This window comes from Lethenteron reissneri, chromosome 27, assembly GCF_015708825.2.
Source record: "Lethenteron reissneri isolate LAM-NWPU_2019-01 chromosome 27, ASM1570882v1, whole genome shotgun sequence".
Classification (NCBI taxonomy): Eukaryota; Metazoa; Chordata; class Hyperoartia; order Petromyzontiformes; family Petromyzontidae; genus Lethenteron; species Lethenteron reissneri.
Genome location: NC_083805.1, coordinates 16535323 through 16551878, shown reverse-complemented (window position 1 = coordinate 16551878; position 16556 = coordinate 16535323). Strand labels below are relative to the sequence as shown.

Sequence of the window (16556 nt, the reverse complement as noted above, 5' to 3'; positions counted from 1 at the left end):
GCTGCTAAATCACCCTGTTATTGACAACACTGCAAACACACTTTTTGGGGGGTATTTGGTGGAAATTCCACATTACTATGGCAGGAGCCAGCAGCCACGGTGAGTTGTCTCACGATGCATGTGCAGCCCTATCCACTGCTGTATGAGGGCCTTCCTACCCCATATGTCGCTCATGGGGGTTATTTGTCCATACTTTACCACACTGCTCAGTGTGGGTTTAAGGTACACGCCATAATCTCGGGGAGCATAGAAGTACATTACAATTGATTTTGCAGCACTGCCCTTTACTGTACACCGTTGCCCAATGTATAAATCGCTGCATTACGGCAGAAACGAGATACTGTATAATAGCTATACCCAACAGGCAAATGTTCTGGGCAATGCGCCCTGCACAGTGAGGGTAAGAGGTAACCTGCTTTGCTGGGGGAGGAGCGTGGTTTGTGACAAGGGGTCCGGGCAGTCGGGGTTGTCTTGATTTGTATGTTGGACTTCTTTGGCACCGTACATAGCCCGCACCTCCGAAGAGCACGGTGGGCAAAGGATGATAAACTTGACGCAACAAGCAAGTGACGCCAGAGCATTGAGCTTAAAGGAGTGAACGTCACGGACCTCGCACACCAGCGAGTGTCCCCTTTATTGAGGGCCCACACTGGGATACAATACACTTGTAACTATACACGTGACATAAAAACTAAAACTTACGTAAAAAAAAAAGATTGAGAAACACTTTTTTCACATCTCGTGCCCGAAGTCGTCGGTCACGAACTCCCCGACTCTCATGTATGGATCCCCGACTCTCCTCTGGCGCTGCCCGAGTCCCGGCCTGAGGCTCGACTCGCGGCTCCGTCCCTGGGGCCTCGCGTGCACCGTGGCCGACTACACGGCCAGTGACACGGCCAGTGGGGCCAGTGGGGCCATTGGCACCACCTCGTGCCCCTTGCGCACCGGCACGCCGAATCGAGGCCAGCAACACGACTCGCGCATAATGCCGACGAGACGATCCGAGAGAGAGAGGAGGGGGGGGGGGGACGCTCACGCGGTCGTCACGGTGGCAAACGCGGAGACGGCCTGGGCAGCGGTTACTACAGAAACGGGCCTGGGCAGTGGTTGCCGCGGAAACGGCGCGGGCAGCGGTTGCCGCGGAAACGGCGTGGGCAGCGGTTGCCGCGGAAACGGCGCGGGCAGCGGTTGCCGCGGAAACGGCGCGGGCAGCGGTTGCCGCGGAAACGGCGCGGGCAGCGGTTGCCGCGGAAACGGCGCGGGCAGCGGTTGCCGCGGAAACGGCGCGTGCGCTGCTAGGCGGTGAGCTGGTCGCAGTGGCGCCGCTGTGCGCGCGGTTTGATGGCGAGCGAGAGCTCGTAGAGAGACTCCTCGCCCAGGCGCGCCGTGAAGCCGTCGAAGCACGAGAGCACCGAGTCGACGCGCTGGAACTCGTAGCGGCTGCGTCGAGACACGGGGGGAGGAGGGGGAGACATTTGCACGTTAAGGTGTGTGAATCCCCATTTGTGTGCGAGTCCCCGTGTGTGTGTGAGACCCCGTGTGAGTCCGTGTGTGAGAGTCCCTGTGTGTGAGACCCGGTGTATGTGAGTCCCTGTGTGTGTGTGAGACCCCGTGTGTGTCCGTGTGTGTGATCGTACCAGTGCAGGAAGGTACGCAAGCTCTGCAGGATGTTGAACTGCTGCCAGCGCTTGGAGAAGTTCACTCGGCCGGCGATGAGATCTGGGTTCCCCATGTGCACGAACGTCAGATCCTGCAGGATCAGCCCGCTGCTCGTCAACACACAGACACACGCACGGACACACACGCACGCACGCAGGGACACATGCACGGACACACACGCACGCACATGTGTGTGCGCACACAATCAAAGTTAATCAATATGATCATTTCTAAACGTAATTATTCACAATGAGAATCAGACTCTTTATTTATACTGGAGGAATCCGATGAGCTACAAAGCTCTTTTTCACAGATGTCCAGTCGGGGCACGGGGTGAGAACGTCACAACAACAAACAACACAAAACAGGACAAGTGCAAAGTATAGGCAAGGTAAACAAGTCACTTAAAAGTTTTTACAAATAAAACGAAACGAATTTTTTTTATCTCATCAAGTAAAGCCCACTGAGCGATTAGCTTATTTTTCAGAAGCGACTGGCCACAAATGTTAGCTCAACAAAGTGGCTTCTCACGTGGACATTTATAGCAGCAGCAAAATAGTCAAGATAACAATGTGTAAACGTGCTTGCATACAAAAACTGAATCAATTGACCTCTGAACAGCATTAAACGCAGCAAGGTCTTGAACACAAGCCAGATTAAAACACAAGCCGGCGTGAGTAGGATAAACGTTGAGTTTTATAAGGGCACCACGGGGTGACCAGCCCCTCCCCACCCAGCCCCACCCTCCCCACCCAGCCCCACCCTCCCCACCCAGCCCCACCCTCCCCACCCAGCCCCACCCTCCCCACCCAAGTGGAAAAATCCACTTGCACGCGCAGTCATGCACACACGCGCCGGAGCGCGCGTACTCACAGGTAGGGGAGGCACGGGGGTTGGGCCTTCTCCAGGGCCGAGCGGTAATTGGAAAACGAGCCCGAGCTGTCAATCAGCTGGCGGAACTCTGCCATCGTCTGCATCACAAACGCACAGACACAGACGTGAACCCACGTCGCCCAAATCCCACAGCCACCTTTGTGTACGGATTGCTTACATGTAGCGATACGTGATGCACATGTGCATTTGGCAATGAGTCTGTGTATGGATGTGTTCTTGTGCGTGTGCGTGGGGAACGGTAGTGCAGCGGTTAGCAAACCCGGCGACCCGGGTTCGATTCCCGCTCACGGCCAACCGCAGTGATGATCATCTGAACCGGTCCTGGGCCTCCCCTAGGTCGGCTCGGCTTCAAATGAAAACCTGGTGTTGTGTGTGATCATTGTCACCGGGGAGACGTAGGCGGCCGGGCGTCGTGTCGGGCACACACCCCTCATAGGTGCTCGCAAACAGCACTTGCCCCAACTGTCTGTTACAGGCTATATGGGGGATCTGTGTCTTTGTGTACGAGAGTGTGTGTACGTGTGGTTCGGTGGTGGCTGTGCATGTGGCCTGTAATCCAGCACTGGCAAGCGAGGACTTGGTGGATCACACAAATGGTGCGAACTTCCTTCCCGTGGGCAGTGAGGTTTGCCGTACCCTGACTTGCAAAGGGGAGAAGGCGGTATTACAGCAAGTGGGCCAACCTCCATCTGTTTCCACCCGTATGGGGATACAGCATTGCCCCCTTGCGTGCGTGAGATTTCTCCGCGTGCCCCGGTATCCTCACACGCATAAAAACACTCATCATTCATTGGCTGAAACCAGCACCTCCGTTAAGCACGGTTGGCTACGTACGGTGCGACATAAGTTCAACGTGCATACAACATACATGCATTTAAGTAAGAACCCAATGTGGGGGCAAGGACCCTCCTGACAACGGAACCTGGGAGTCGGGCGTGGCTTTTCTGGGTAAGTTGTTATTGTTGTTGTTGTGGCTGTTGTGGTGATGATGATGATGTGGACAAGCGCTTGCGTGCGGGACCTCAGTGACACTCTTTGGCCACGTCAGGCGGGCGATGGCCGAGGCTTCCAGTGCGGACAACAACGCCAGGTACGAGTTGTAGTTGTTGAGGCGCCGCAGGTGCTGGACACGCACAAAGACAAAGACCCCCCCCCCATGTAGCCGTTACAAGACCGTTTGCGGCAAGTGCTGTCAGCGATCACATATAAAAGCCGGCGTGGCACGTGAAGGGGTGGGGTTGCCAGCACCACACCCAGCCACCTTTGTCTCACAAGTAGTGATGTGTACACACAGCACCAGATGCTCATTTGAGGCCGAGTCAACCTAGGAGAGGCCCAGGACAATTTCAGAATCTTCACCGGGGTTGCCAGGTTCGTATAACAGAGCACTAACTGCTCCACCTCCGCTCCCCCACGTACATATGAAGTACCGGTGAAGACACTTGACGCCGAGGTGGAGGCACACGTATATTTATTTAACACAACTCGGGTTGTGACATACAGCACTGGAGGGGGTAGCGGCCCCCTCACCCGACTAGCTAAGGATACTCTTCCTAGCTAGTCCTAGCCTGCCTCACAGTCCTCCACTATTTGGCTAGGGGAGGCTACTTGGCCCGACACTGGTAAGTCGGGCCCGGTACCCGGAGTCCCAGACCAGCTCTTAGAAGAGCACCGGCTCTGGCTCTCGGGACCACGCCGCTGGCTCAGTCCTGTTCGGCCCTGACAAGGACATCGAACGAGGGGAGTCCAGGGCTCTATCTAAGACGTCTTCAGTCTTCTTGGTTAGCTTTTAACATAACTCTCTCGAGCCCCTATAACGTCCCCTTTTATACCCAACCCCTCCTTGAGGGGTGGGGCCCCGGGGGATCATAACGCCAAACCAGCCCCCCCCAGGGTGTCTGGCTCGGACGTCGCAGAGGGCATCTCCCTGTGCACACACGTAGCCCCGCCCACTGTGTTTGTTTCCCATAGACTGCCATACATAACGGGCCCTCTCTTTAACACTCCTACATCACCCCCCCCCCCCCCCCCGCATAGCTCGCAGCCGTCCCGGCTGCCAACATACAAAATGACAATAAAAATGAATTTATACCGTAACCGCGCGTGTGCCTCACTAATTTTCAACAATAACAAGAACGGCAACAAGAACACAACAAGATGCAACAGCAAGAAGAGAAAACAACCCGACGCACCCCCCCTTGAATAAATACGAATTCCGTAAAAAAACAAGCTATATACAATTTGCAGGGAACCCACCATACACACAACACCAGGTGAACCCAACGTATGTACATTTCAATGGGCAGGGAACACACCCCCCACACAACACAATGAACACAACCTATATACACATCTTCCGGTCTCACAACAGTCTGCGCATTTTTGCGCGCGTCCTTGCAGCGGGCCCCTCACACGGGGTAACCCCGGGTGGCGGACCGTCAGGTGGTAAGTGTCCGTCCCGGAGTGGGACCTCCTCCGATGCCGCGTGACCGTTGGTATCCCCAGAAGGGGTGGTCGGGCGTGAGCCCGTCAGTCTTGATGCACCTGGAGGTGGCACGGCCGGCAAGGCATTAGGTGAGAACGGCGGAGACGGACCCAGTGAGTCGGTCGACCCCCCACACGTTTGGCCACGCATGTGTGAAGTGGGTTTGTGTACCGCAACGAAGGGCTTTAACCTAGAGGGGTGCACGAACCAACGCCGCTTCCCCCATTTAATGCGCACGCACTGTGGTCGCAAAACTTCGACCACCTCCACAGGGCCCCGCCACGGCCGCACTAGCTTAGGGGAGGTAGCCAGGGGCACTTGGGGACAGTGCAACCATGCCTTGTCCCCTGGCTTCCACTGTATCACGTGCGCCCGACCCAGCCTGAGGCGCTCATTCGCCTTTTGCCGGAGTTCCGAGTTCAACATAGCAGCATCCCGCGCCTCTGTTAATTTGGCCAGATTAAATTTGGCGTGGTCAGCCAATTTAGTTTTTCCTTGCGGGTCGGGGATCTGCAGCTGGGCGCGAACAGGCGGGTCGGGTTCGCGACCGTACATGAGGTAAAAGGGGGAAAATCCCGTAGCTGCATGGGGTGCCATCCGGTATGCCGCCAAGACCCCTTGAATATGCAGGTCCCAATCAGTCTGCGAATCTGAGACCTGCTGTGACATCATTGACGAAATGGTGCGATGCAGGCGCTCGACCATTCCGTCAGTCTGCGGGTGATACGGGGAGGTCCGAATTTTCTTTGTGCCTAAGAGGTCACAGACTTGTTTAAGTAATTTACTGGAAAAATTTCTGCCCTGGTCGGTCAGCAGCCGCTCCGGAGCACCTTTGTCCAGGACGTATCCCTGAACAAAGGCCTCCACGATGGCTGCTGCCGACTGGTTGGCAAGGGGCCAGGCCATAGGCCAGCGCGTAAAATACTCGACACCTGTCAACAAATACCTATTGCCCCTGGGAGTGGCGGGAAATGGGCCCAAAATGTCCAGCGCAACAAGCTCATTTATTCTGGATACCTTGATCGATTGCAAGGGCGGGTTAGACTCCCGCGCCGGCGGTTTCCGTTGCGCACATCGAGGGCATGATCCCAATAGATCCCCAACATCCCTCGTCATACCAGGCCAAAAAAAATCAAGTTGTAGCAGTGCAAGCGTCTTTTGGGTCCCCAGGTGTAATAGGCGCTCATGCGCGGCCCACACCACCTTGCCTCGCAACTCAGAGGGGACCACCAGCCGATGTCGCTGGGATTTGCCGTCCCAATGCATGAGCAGACCTTTCACCATTTGCCATGCATCTGAATCACCTTTCACCCGCCCAGCACCCCCGACGCGACGACGCCACCCGAGGAGGGAGGTATCCTCCATTTGGAGGCGCCCCCATTCAGTGACGGGCAACCCCAACAGGGAATCTCTTCCCTGTTGTTCGATCGAATTATTAGGCAGGGGTTCGTCGTCGTCGGTGGCTGCCAAGATCGGAACCGATGCGTCCCCTGAAGGCCTGCAACGTCCCGACCCCAGGAGGCATGCACATTCCGAGGTGGTTGGCATGCGCGACAGAGCGTCCGCGTTGGTATGGCGAACGCCCTTACGGTAGGTGGTTGCAAAATCAAAGTCCTGGAGAACCTCCAACCATCGAGACAACTGTCCCGATGGTTGTTGAACTCGCAGGGCATACTGTAGTGCCGCATGATCTGTGCGGACGGTGAAATGCCGACCGTACAGATATGGGCGATACTGTTGGATGAAGTAAACAATTGCCAACAGCTCCCTACGGGTTACACAATATCTTTGCTCCGTAGGAGACAACACCCGACTACCGTACGCGACCACCCGTTCCACGCCATCAACCACCTGGGAAAGCACACCCCCAATACCCGTGTTGCTCGCATCGGTGTCGAGCAAAAAGGGCTTAGAAAAATCTGGGTAGATCAAGGGAGGGGCTTTTACCAGGGCGTCCCGAAGGGAGCAGAAAGCAGCCTCCTCCTCTTGACCCCAGTGGAACCGAACCCCTTTTGATGTTAAAGCGTGCAGGGGTTTTGCAATTGTCGCAAAATCAGCAACAAACCGTCGATAATACGACGCGAACCCAATGAAACTCCTGACCTCTCCCACCGAGGTGGGAGTCGGCCAGGAGCTGACACACTGCGTTTTGGCGGGATCGGTAGCAATACCTGAGCGTCCCACGATGTGCCCCAAATAACGCACCGAATCGCGCAACAAATGGCATTTTTGGGGCTTGAATTTCAAATTAGCAGCCCGCATCTTTAGGAAAACCGCCCGCAACCTCTGGAGATGTTCGTCAAAAGTTTTACCAAAGACGATAACGTCATCCAAATAAATGAGGCACGACTCCCATTGCAATCCAGCCAAAACCAATTCCATCAAACGCTGGAAAGTTGCCGGCGCTGAGTGTAAGCCCATCGGCAACCGGTTGAATTGGAACAGGCCGTGCGGTGTACGGAAAGCAGTTTTAGGCTTAGAATCATCGTCCAGAGGAAGCTGCCAGAATCCCGAAAGTAAATCTAGTGTGGAAAAGAATCGCGCTCCCGCCAAGGCGTCCAGCGATTCATCCATCCGAGGGAGCGGGTATGCGTCGGCAATCGAAATTTTGTTAAGACGCCGGAAGTCAACGCAAAACCACAACGAACCGTCCTGCTTTTTAACCAGGACGATCGGCGCTCCCCAAGGGCTGGTGGAAGGAGAAATGATGTCGGCGGCTAACATGTCATCAACAGCCGATTTGACATGTTCCTTTTCGGCGGGACTCAACCGAAACGGATTTTGTCGAATTGGCGCGCTGTCACCCGTGTCAATGTGGTGACGCAGCAGGTGAGTACAACCCAAATCGTATTTATTCCGGCTAAAAACGTCGGAAAATTCCCGCAGTAGCGTTTTAAGTTGTTGACGCTCTGAATCTGACAGGTCCGTCGATCCCGCACAAAGCGCCTCGAGCCACCCTTCATCGTTGTCCGAATGTGGTCGCGACGCAGGGACAGTGCTGGCGTGATTTACGACGGATTCCTCACAAGGCACCGGCGTTGCGTGAGCAAGCACGGTCCCCTGTGGGATCACCACCGTCTGCGAGCCCACATTGAGGACCGCGATGAAGGGTTCACCGTCCCCTCTTACTATGGTCTGGGCCGGGAGTAAATGAGGTCCACTAACCCCGGCCCTAGACGGCCCCAACAGAACCCCTTGGGCCCCAATACCCTTAGCGAAGGGCCGCCGAAGTTTCAAAGGTATCAACATTTGCGCCCCCGGAGGGACGCGCACCGTTCTCTCTACGAACGCCGGCACCGTCGCGCACGCCGTCCGAGTCGCAGCCGGTGATGGCAGAAACGCCATGCGTCTGCCCGACGGAAGCTCTATACATCCCTGGTCGATCAGTATCCTAATCGGCATTTTGGCCAGGAAGTCCGTCCCCAGCAGGCACGGAACCGCCAGCGAGGAGGAAACAAAAATCGGGCCGGACAATTTAATTTCCCCAATACAAATTTGGGCACGAATTTGTCCGATGATGCCAAGTGAGCCCCCGTTAGCCGCATAGAATGGTATGTTAACAGGCATCAAAGGACGACTCCGGACAGGGAGAATATTGTAAATCAATTCCGAAATAATAGTCGCCGATGCTCCCGTATCGACCAGGATGCGCACTTCAACCCCGTCGATGTACCCCACAACGGCCGACGACCCCGACGACGCGGCTACCACACGATCGACCAGCACGGACCACTGGGCGGGTTCGATATGAGTACCCGGGGTGGTGCGTGATGGTGCGATGGTGCGCGATACCGGCCCCCCTCTCGTTGCGGTGTTTGCGTGCGTGACGGGTGTGTGTGTGGGCCAAACGTGTGGGGTGCCGCGACTCGCCGGTTTATGATGGTGGAGCTTGAGATGAGGCCCGTCGTCCCGTTGAGGTGTCGTCCCGCGCTGACGAGGAGAGCGGCACCCCGAGGCGACGTGGCCCCAGACGCCGCAGTTAAAACACCGCGGGAGCGGCGTCGGAGGTGACGGGTGGCCGGAACGGCCCGACCCGTCCTGGCCCGGCCGTGCTCCCGTCGCCTGTTGCCGTCGGTGGTCGACGGCGTAGAGTTCCTCCGTCGGAAGGGTGGCTGCAGCCACCGCACGCCCCGCCGATGCCCTGCTGGCTTTCCGCCGGAGCGACAGGAGGTTTGCGTGGAGGAGCCGCGCCGCCTGGAGCGATGTCATTTCCGCGTCCTCCTGTGCGACCACAGCGATGTCAAGGTCGTCAGCCAGGAGGAGTATTTTCTCCGTCACCATAGCGTCGATGCCGTCGTCATCCATACGGGGGAAGGCCGACTTGGCCATCGCCAGGAGGCTCGTTCGGTACGCCAGGGGCGACTCCTTCTCACCCCGCTTGCGGTCGTAGAATTGCTGTCTGCATTCAGCCGATGGTCCGTAGACCCCTCCCAGCAGCTGCAGCGCCATCGGTAACGTAGCCCGCCTCTCTCTTGGCGCCGACGTGAGGGCGGCGAGCGCGTCGCCGTCGAGGAGCGCCGGCAGCGCGCAGAGAGCCTCCTCGTCGGACCATTTCGCCATCTCCTGATGGGCGAGGAAGCGTCTGCGAAAGCCGGCCCAGTCCCCCTCCGCGCCGACGAACTCCTTCAGCGGGGGCAGCCTCTGATGGAGCGCAGCGGTCGTTGTAGATTCCCGCGGGCAGATGTCACCTCCACTCGGCTGTGCGTCGGTGCGAGCGGCCGATGGGATCGCCTGTCGCGGTGATGATGACGTCGCAGCTTCAGCGACGGCGATGCCGGAGTGGATGTGTAGGCTGGCCACGCCCCGAACAGCTGCAGCGTCGATGGCGGGAGTTTCAAACTCGGGCTGCTCCGAAATGGCGGGAAGGCGCCCTGGTCGTTGGCCCGCCTCGCCCCGTGTTGAATCACCGGCCCCTAGCCGCGTGATGGTCTCCAGCGTGGCGGCAGCGGCATATAGCAGCTCCGCCAGCCTCCCGTGAGCCAGCCGCAACGCGTCTGGCTGTGGTCCTTCTTCACTCAGATGCCCCGGTAAGGAGACATCAGGCCCCGGCTGCACCATGGCTTGTGTAGCCGTCTCGGGTTCGACGATCTCGGCAGTATCTTCCTCTTGCGGTACTTTGGCCCGTGCTGTCTTCCGCGTGTCCATGTTCGAATTACTTCTGACACCAGTTGAAGTTCCGGTGAAGACACTTGATGCCGAGGTGGAGGCACACGTATATTTATTTAACACAACTCGGTTTGTGACATACAGCACTGGAGGGGGTAGCGGCCCCCTCACCCGACTAGCTAAGGATACTCTTCCTAGCTAGTCCTAGCCTGCCTCACAGTCCTCCACTATTTGGCTAGGGGAGGCTACTTGGCCCGACACTGGTAAGTCGGGCCCGGTACCCGGAGTCCCAGACCAGCTCTTAGAAGAGCACCGGCTCTGGCTCTCGGGACCACGCCGCTGGCTCAGTCCTGTTCGGCCCTGACAAGGACATCGAACGAGGGGAGTCCAGGGCTCTATCTAAGACGTCTTCAGTCTTCTTGGTTAGCTTTTAACATAACTCTCTCGAGCCCCTATAACGTCCCCTTTTATACCCAACCCCTCCTTGAGGGGTGGGGCCCCGGGGGATCATAACGCCAAACCAGCCCCCCCCAGGGTGTCTGGCTCGGACGTCGCAGAGGGCATCTCCCTGTGCACAAACGTAGCCCCGCCCACTGTGTTTGTTTCCCATAGACTGCCATACATAACGGGCCCTCTCTTTAACACTCCTACACATACACAGACACACAAAGATATCCCCCGTGTAGCCTCAGCAGGCTGTTGGGGCAAGTTCTGTTGGCGAGTAGCACCGACGAAGGCCGGCACGGCACACGAAGGGGGGTGGTGGGTTACCAGCACCACGCTCGGCCACTTTTATCTCCCCAGTGGCGACGTTTACGCACCGCAACAGCCACTCATTTGAGCCGACGTCGGGGATACCCAGGAGGTGGTTCAGATATTCACCACCGCCTTGCCACAAGAAGAAGTGGACCAATCAACTTCAAGGACAGTGCATACATTATCAGAGTTATGTTTTTCGTTTACATTATGGCTGCAGGTATTGTGGTCTATGCAAACATGACTCCTTGTAAAAAAGGTGTCAGTTTTGTTGCCAGATAGAAGGGTAAAAAAACAATATTCATGCTTTCAAGCTATCAATTCTGGTTCAGTGATTCTGCACTTGCTCTATTACTATAGTACTATACCGCCTTCAACTTTTATGAACGACAGGGTGTTTAAGGTGAGCGATTTGTCGTATTATCTGGCTGTATAGCAAATGAAAAAATACAATTACTTTACTGTGCAAGTAAAACATTTGTTTTAATATTTACGTGTTTTTTAAATTATATTTAGGGCCCCTTTACAGCATATGCTACAGGCCCCGCACTAGCTTAAAGTGGCACTGTGAAGCCCCCTGACCTTCATAATCTTGAGGAACTTGTGGGCGAGCCGCTCCCTCTCCGACTGCTTGTCGGCCTGGATCAGTACGGTCTGCGCCCTGCACGGCACCGCACGGCACGTCAACGCACGCACACATTCTCCGGCACGCGCACGGACAAAGATCCCCCGCGTAGTCTTAACAGACTGTTGGGGCAAGTGCTGTTATAGCAAGCAGCGCCTAGTAAGGCCGGGGGGGGGGGGGGGGGGCAGCAACCACGCCCGGCCGCCTGTGTATCCCCTGTGGCGATGTTTACACATACGCACCGGTTTCTCATTTGAGGCTGAGTCGACCCAATGGAGGCCCAGTACCGGTTCAGATTATAATCGTCACCGGTGTTGGCCGTGAGCGGGAATCGAACTCGGGTCGCCGGGTTCAAAGTGCAGCGTAGCGCGCTAACCGCTGCACCACCGCTCCCCACGCACACACACGGACTCACAGCCTCACCCGCCACGGACTCGCGGTGGACTGTTCAGCGGTTGTCTCAGTACTGCTCGCAGGTACTACCGCAGGTACTACCGCAGGTACTACCGTCACCAGCAAGCACTACCATGGCCGTTGCAAGAGGCTTTGCAAACAGACAGCAGAGAAGGGGTTTGGTGGTGACTTTTGGGATGTTATTTTTTTTTACAAGTTGCCGAGCACAGCCGCCGGCCACAAACAGCGCCGTCGAGGTAAAGAGTTCACGCATTTCTTGAATTGAGCAAGGCTGCCGCAGCAAGAGCTCGGGCGTTCGACACTTCACGTGGCCTTAACGGGCACATGGCCTGGCACAAGCGCCATGGTGACATCACCGCCACTTAGTAGCGAATGGCGGTTGTTGTTGTTGAGTGAGTGAGTGTGTGAGTGTAGCCAGATCGGTGGGGGAGTGAGTGAGTGTGGCTATGTCGGTGAGGGAGTGAGTGAATTGATAAGTGTGTGTATGAATGTGGTCAGGTAGGTGAGGGAGTGAGTGTGTGAGTGTGGCCCAGGTAGGTGAGGGAGTGAGTGGGTGAGTGTGTGTGGCCCAGGTAGGTGAGGGAGTGAGTGATGGTGTGTGTGTGTGTGGCCCAGGTAGGTGAGGGAGTGAGTGAGTGAGGGAGTGAGTGTGTGTGTATGGCCCAGGTAGGTGAGGGAGTGAGTGAGTGAGTGTGTGTGTATGGCCCAGGTAGGTGAGGGAGTGAGTGAGTGAGTTTGTGGCCCAGGTAGGTGAGGGAGTGAGTGAGTGAGTGTGTGTGGCCCAGGTACCAGTAGGACACTGCGTTGAAGTGCTCCGTAAACCGCGTCAGATTTGGACTCTTCTCGTCGTTCTGGTCTTTTGCCCAGAGCAGCACCTCCGGGATCTAAGAGACACAGCGAGCACACAGGCAGGTCACGCGGTGACGTCACACACTCAGCGAGCACACGGGCAGGTCACGCGGTGAAGTCACACACTCAGCGAGCACACGGGCAGGTCACGCGGTGAAGTCACACACTCAGCGAGCACACGGGCAGGCCTCGCGGTGACGTCACACATGCAGCGAGCACACGGGCAGGTCACGCGGTGACGACGCACACGCAGCGAGCACACGGGCAGGTCACGCGGTGACGTCACACACGCAGCGAGCACACGGGCAGGTCACGCGGTGACGACGCACACGCAGCGAGCACACGGGCAGGTCACGCGGTGACGACGCACACGCAGCGAGCACACGGGCAGGTCACGCGGTGACGTCACACACGCAGCGAGCACATGGGCAGGTCACGCGGTGACGACGCACACGCAGCGAGCACACGGGCAGGCCACGCGGTGACGACGCACACGCAGCGCGATGAGACACTCAATCCAGAGTCACGCACAAGGCAACACCCAACTCCACTCTGTCACCATACCAGTCAACCCAAACGGTTTGCCCGTATTCATGTACAGGGAGTTTTCAGGTCCATATGGCGTAGAGCCGTTTCAATACGGGCAAAATTTGTTTTCATTTGTTTGTGTTTCTCCCTTGTGATGGGGCTTTGTAAGATGAACGTTGAGATTTATAATGTGTGTGTGAGCAATAAGGTCTGAATTGGTCTGTAATGAGGTAGGCACTGATAAGGGGCTGACAGGTAAGTCAGTTTAACGCGTAGGCTTTCACGACCAATATCATCCATGATACAGGTTTTGGGTTAGATCTGGCTGTCGCCTGATGAAGCTCGTTGTAATTACTGGCGAAACGTCGTACTCAGATTGTAAATGTTGTGGCTTTGCTCTCCAACACACCGGTGTTGCTGTACTAGTGACGAATTGGCAGGTTCTGTTTACGTGACAACCCTTACTAATTGGCTGTGCCGGGTGGTGGCGGGTTTAACGACACATTTATATATTTACGCGATCTAACCCAAAGAATCCTGTATTATGGATGACATGTGTGTGTTACAAAACTCAACACACTCGCCAATAACCCTGTGGCCTTAAAAGGGAACATCGCATAATGGGCGACGTTTCAGGTAATGGCACTTTATTCTTTTTCATAGCACATGAAGAAGACGGACCATTGCTTGAAACATCGCCAATTATAGATTCGGGCATATTAGCTTTTTTTATATTAATGTTGTTATGTAATTACTAAGAGAAGTTCTCGCATATTCTGTTGATCTGGTCAATGGTGACGTGGGAGGCTACAAGCTTTCCACTCACCACGCACGCAGCTCCCAGCGCTCTCGTGTTACACACACACACACCGAGCAAAGGCTCTCTCTGCATCCAGCAGTGGCTAGATCATGCCTGATGATGGTGGTTGGCCTAATGTCGGTGAACGTCAATTGGCGTTGGGCCAAACACTGGGCCAACGTCAACTCGCGTCCATTGCAAACTTTGCTTTAAAGGCGTTGCCCTTCGCAGGCCAACTCTAACCAATGGACGAGCACCTCCCGGGAAGCGAGCCGCAGCCGCAGTCACCGGCTGTGACTTCTGGGGCTCATCGCATCACCACGCCGCACATCCGCGGACGGAGCCACGCGCGAACCACCACAGAGAGCTTCGGTTTACCTCGATTTTTTGTAACAGCTCAGAGTCCAACAGAGTGAGCTGCTCCGCCAACTCAAGGCTGCGGAAGTCGTGGACCGAGGCCGGTCTAAAACGCACGGGCACACGAGCGCACACATACACACACACACACATACACACATGCACACATGCACACACATGCACACACATACACACATACACACATACACACAAGCACACATGCACACACACACACATGCACACATACACACACACACACATACACACAAGCACACATGCACACACACACACATACACACATACACACATGCACACACGCACACACACACACGCGCAGGTACAGCACATACGCATTACTACACCTGAGTGTTGTTCATGCACCTGCAATTATCACAATTGGCTACGCACTGTGCGAAAGAAGTTGAACATACATTCATACTGCAATCAGATTACTATCGGCAAGTCCCGATCATCCTGTCTTCATGCTCTGCGTGCAGTGTGTCATCAGATTAGCTTTATTTAACGAGTGCCAATTACTTTAAATGATGACTTTTACAGCAGAGTGATTCCCAAAAAAACGGGGCTTGCGTTGCGATGACTGGCGCACAGAGATCACCGAGCGAAGGGCCAGGTGTGGGGGAATTTGGACGTTGGCTGTGAAGCGGCGACGTGAATTCTTCATAGACATTGGCTGCCGCCTGCTGTATATTTGGAGTTGCATGTTCCCTCTCTCTCTCTCCCCGTGGTTGCGTGGATTTTCTCTGGGTCCTCCGTGTTTTTTTGTTTCACCAATATATTAGGTGCAACAGTGGTGAGATGTTAACTACCTCGCTTGGTATACAGGAGGTCGTGGGTTCAATCCCAACCCTGACGTCTGTATATTTGGAGTTTGCATTTCTCTCTCTCGCTGTCGTCGCGTGGATTTTTCTCCGGGTCCTCCGGCTTTCCCCTCCACATTTAGATCAATATCATGTGTTTAGATTCTTCGGCAGCCCTACATTTCCACACGATAAGCCACTTCGTTTAGCTGATCATCTGTGATAGCCAGGTCGCTTCTGTAAAAGAGCTCAAAGCTCAGTGGGCCTTACCTGGCAAAATAAAAAATAGTTCAAACAAAATAAAAACAGAAGACGGCTTTTCCTGCCCGAACTCCGAGGAGGCAACTTCCCCCATCCTGCCCCTTCCCCCCTACGTCCCCCATGCCCAAGACAAACTCGACAACCCCCCTCTAGCATCGCGCCGCTACTTCCGAGAGTAAATAAAATGCCACGCGTCGCGCGAACGCCACTCGGAGACATTTACCACGGCGTGCGTGGGCGTGCGTGTGCGCGCGCGTGAACGTGGGCGTGCGTGGGCGTGCGTGTGCGTGGGTGTGCGTGCGTGGGCGCACGTGCGTGCGTGAGCGTGCGTGGGCGTGCGTGCTTGGGCGTGCGTGCGTGGGCGTGCGCTCGTCACCGGGCCGACACGGCGAGGCTGGCGAGGGGCGTCCCACTCGTGGCCTGTGCGTGTGCGCGCCGCGCCATTACGCGCGTCACCAACGTGTCCCGCAGAGGCCGAGCCAGCGGCAGGTCCCCGCCGGTCACGCACGCGCACACCACGCCGGCCAGCAGGCACACCACCTCGTCCGTCAGCTCCGAGACGCTGCACACAACACACGGCACACGCCACCACCTCGTCCGTCAGCTCCGAGACGCTGCACACAACACACGCACACGCCACCACCTCGTCCGTCAGCTCCGAGACGCTGCACACAACACACGCACACGCCACCAACTCGTCCGTCAGCTCCGAGACGCTGCACACAACACACGGCACACGTGCACCACCTCGTCCATGAGCCGAGACGCTGCACAAACACACGGCACACGCACACCGACTCGTCCGAGGGGACAGCGGGAGGGGTGGGAGTTCTCCGTGTGCGATGCGTTGGGGTGCGGCCGCTCACCACAGGTCGTCGGTGACCCTGAGCAGCAGCGAGAGTGCGTTCCTGCGTGCCCGCGTGTGCGCCGCGTCCTCCGTCCTGCTCAGGTGCCGGTACGTTTTCGGGTCGCGCCGTTAAGGGAACTTGGCCGATACGCGGGTGG

The 16556-nt window shown here is 56.3% G+C and overlaps 1 protein-coding gene across 1 annotated transcript in view; it reads right to left on the bottom strand.

The window, feature by feature from the left end:
* Nucleotides 1-595: 595 nt before the first annotated feature.
* The window catches only part of LOC133348464 (uncharacterized), a 65850-nt gene continuing 49889 nt past the window's right edge, over nt 596-16556 (bottom strand). Inside the window, exons 15-23 of the mRNA XM_061561279.1 lie at nt 16418-16510; nt 15928-16113; nt 14494-14578; nt 12729-12823; nt 11483-11561; nt 3575-3676; nt 2533-2630; nt 1638-1766; nt 596-1440 (exon numbers count right to left, since the gene is read on the bottom strand). Of these exons, the coding sequence (XP_061417263.1) occupies nt 1296-1440; nt 1638-1766; nt 2533-2630; nt 3575-3676; nt 11483-11561; nt 12729-12823; nt 14494-14578; nt 15928-16113; nt 16418-16510 (1012 nt within the window). The 3' untranslated portion in view covers nt 596-1295. The remainder of the gene's footprint in view (nt 1441-1637; nt 1767-2532; nt 2631-3574; nt 3677-11482; nt 11562-12728; nt 12824-14493; nt 14579-15927; nt 16114-16417; nt 16511-16556) is intronic.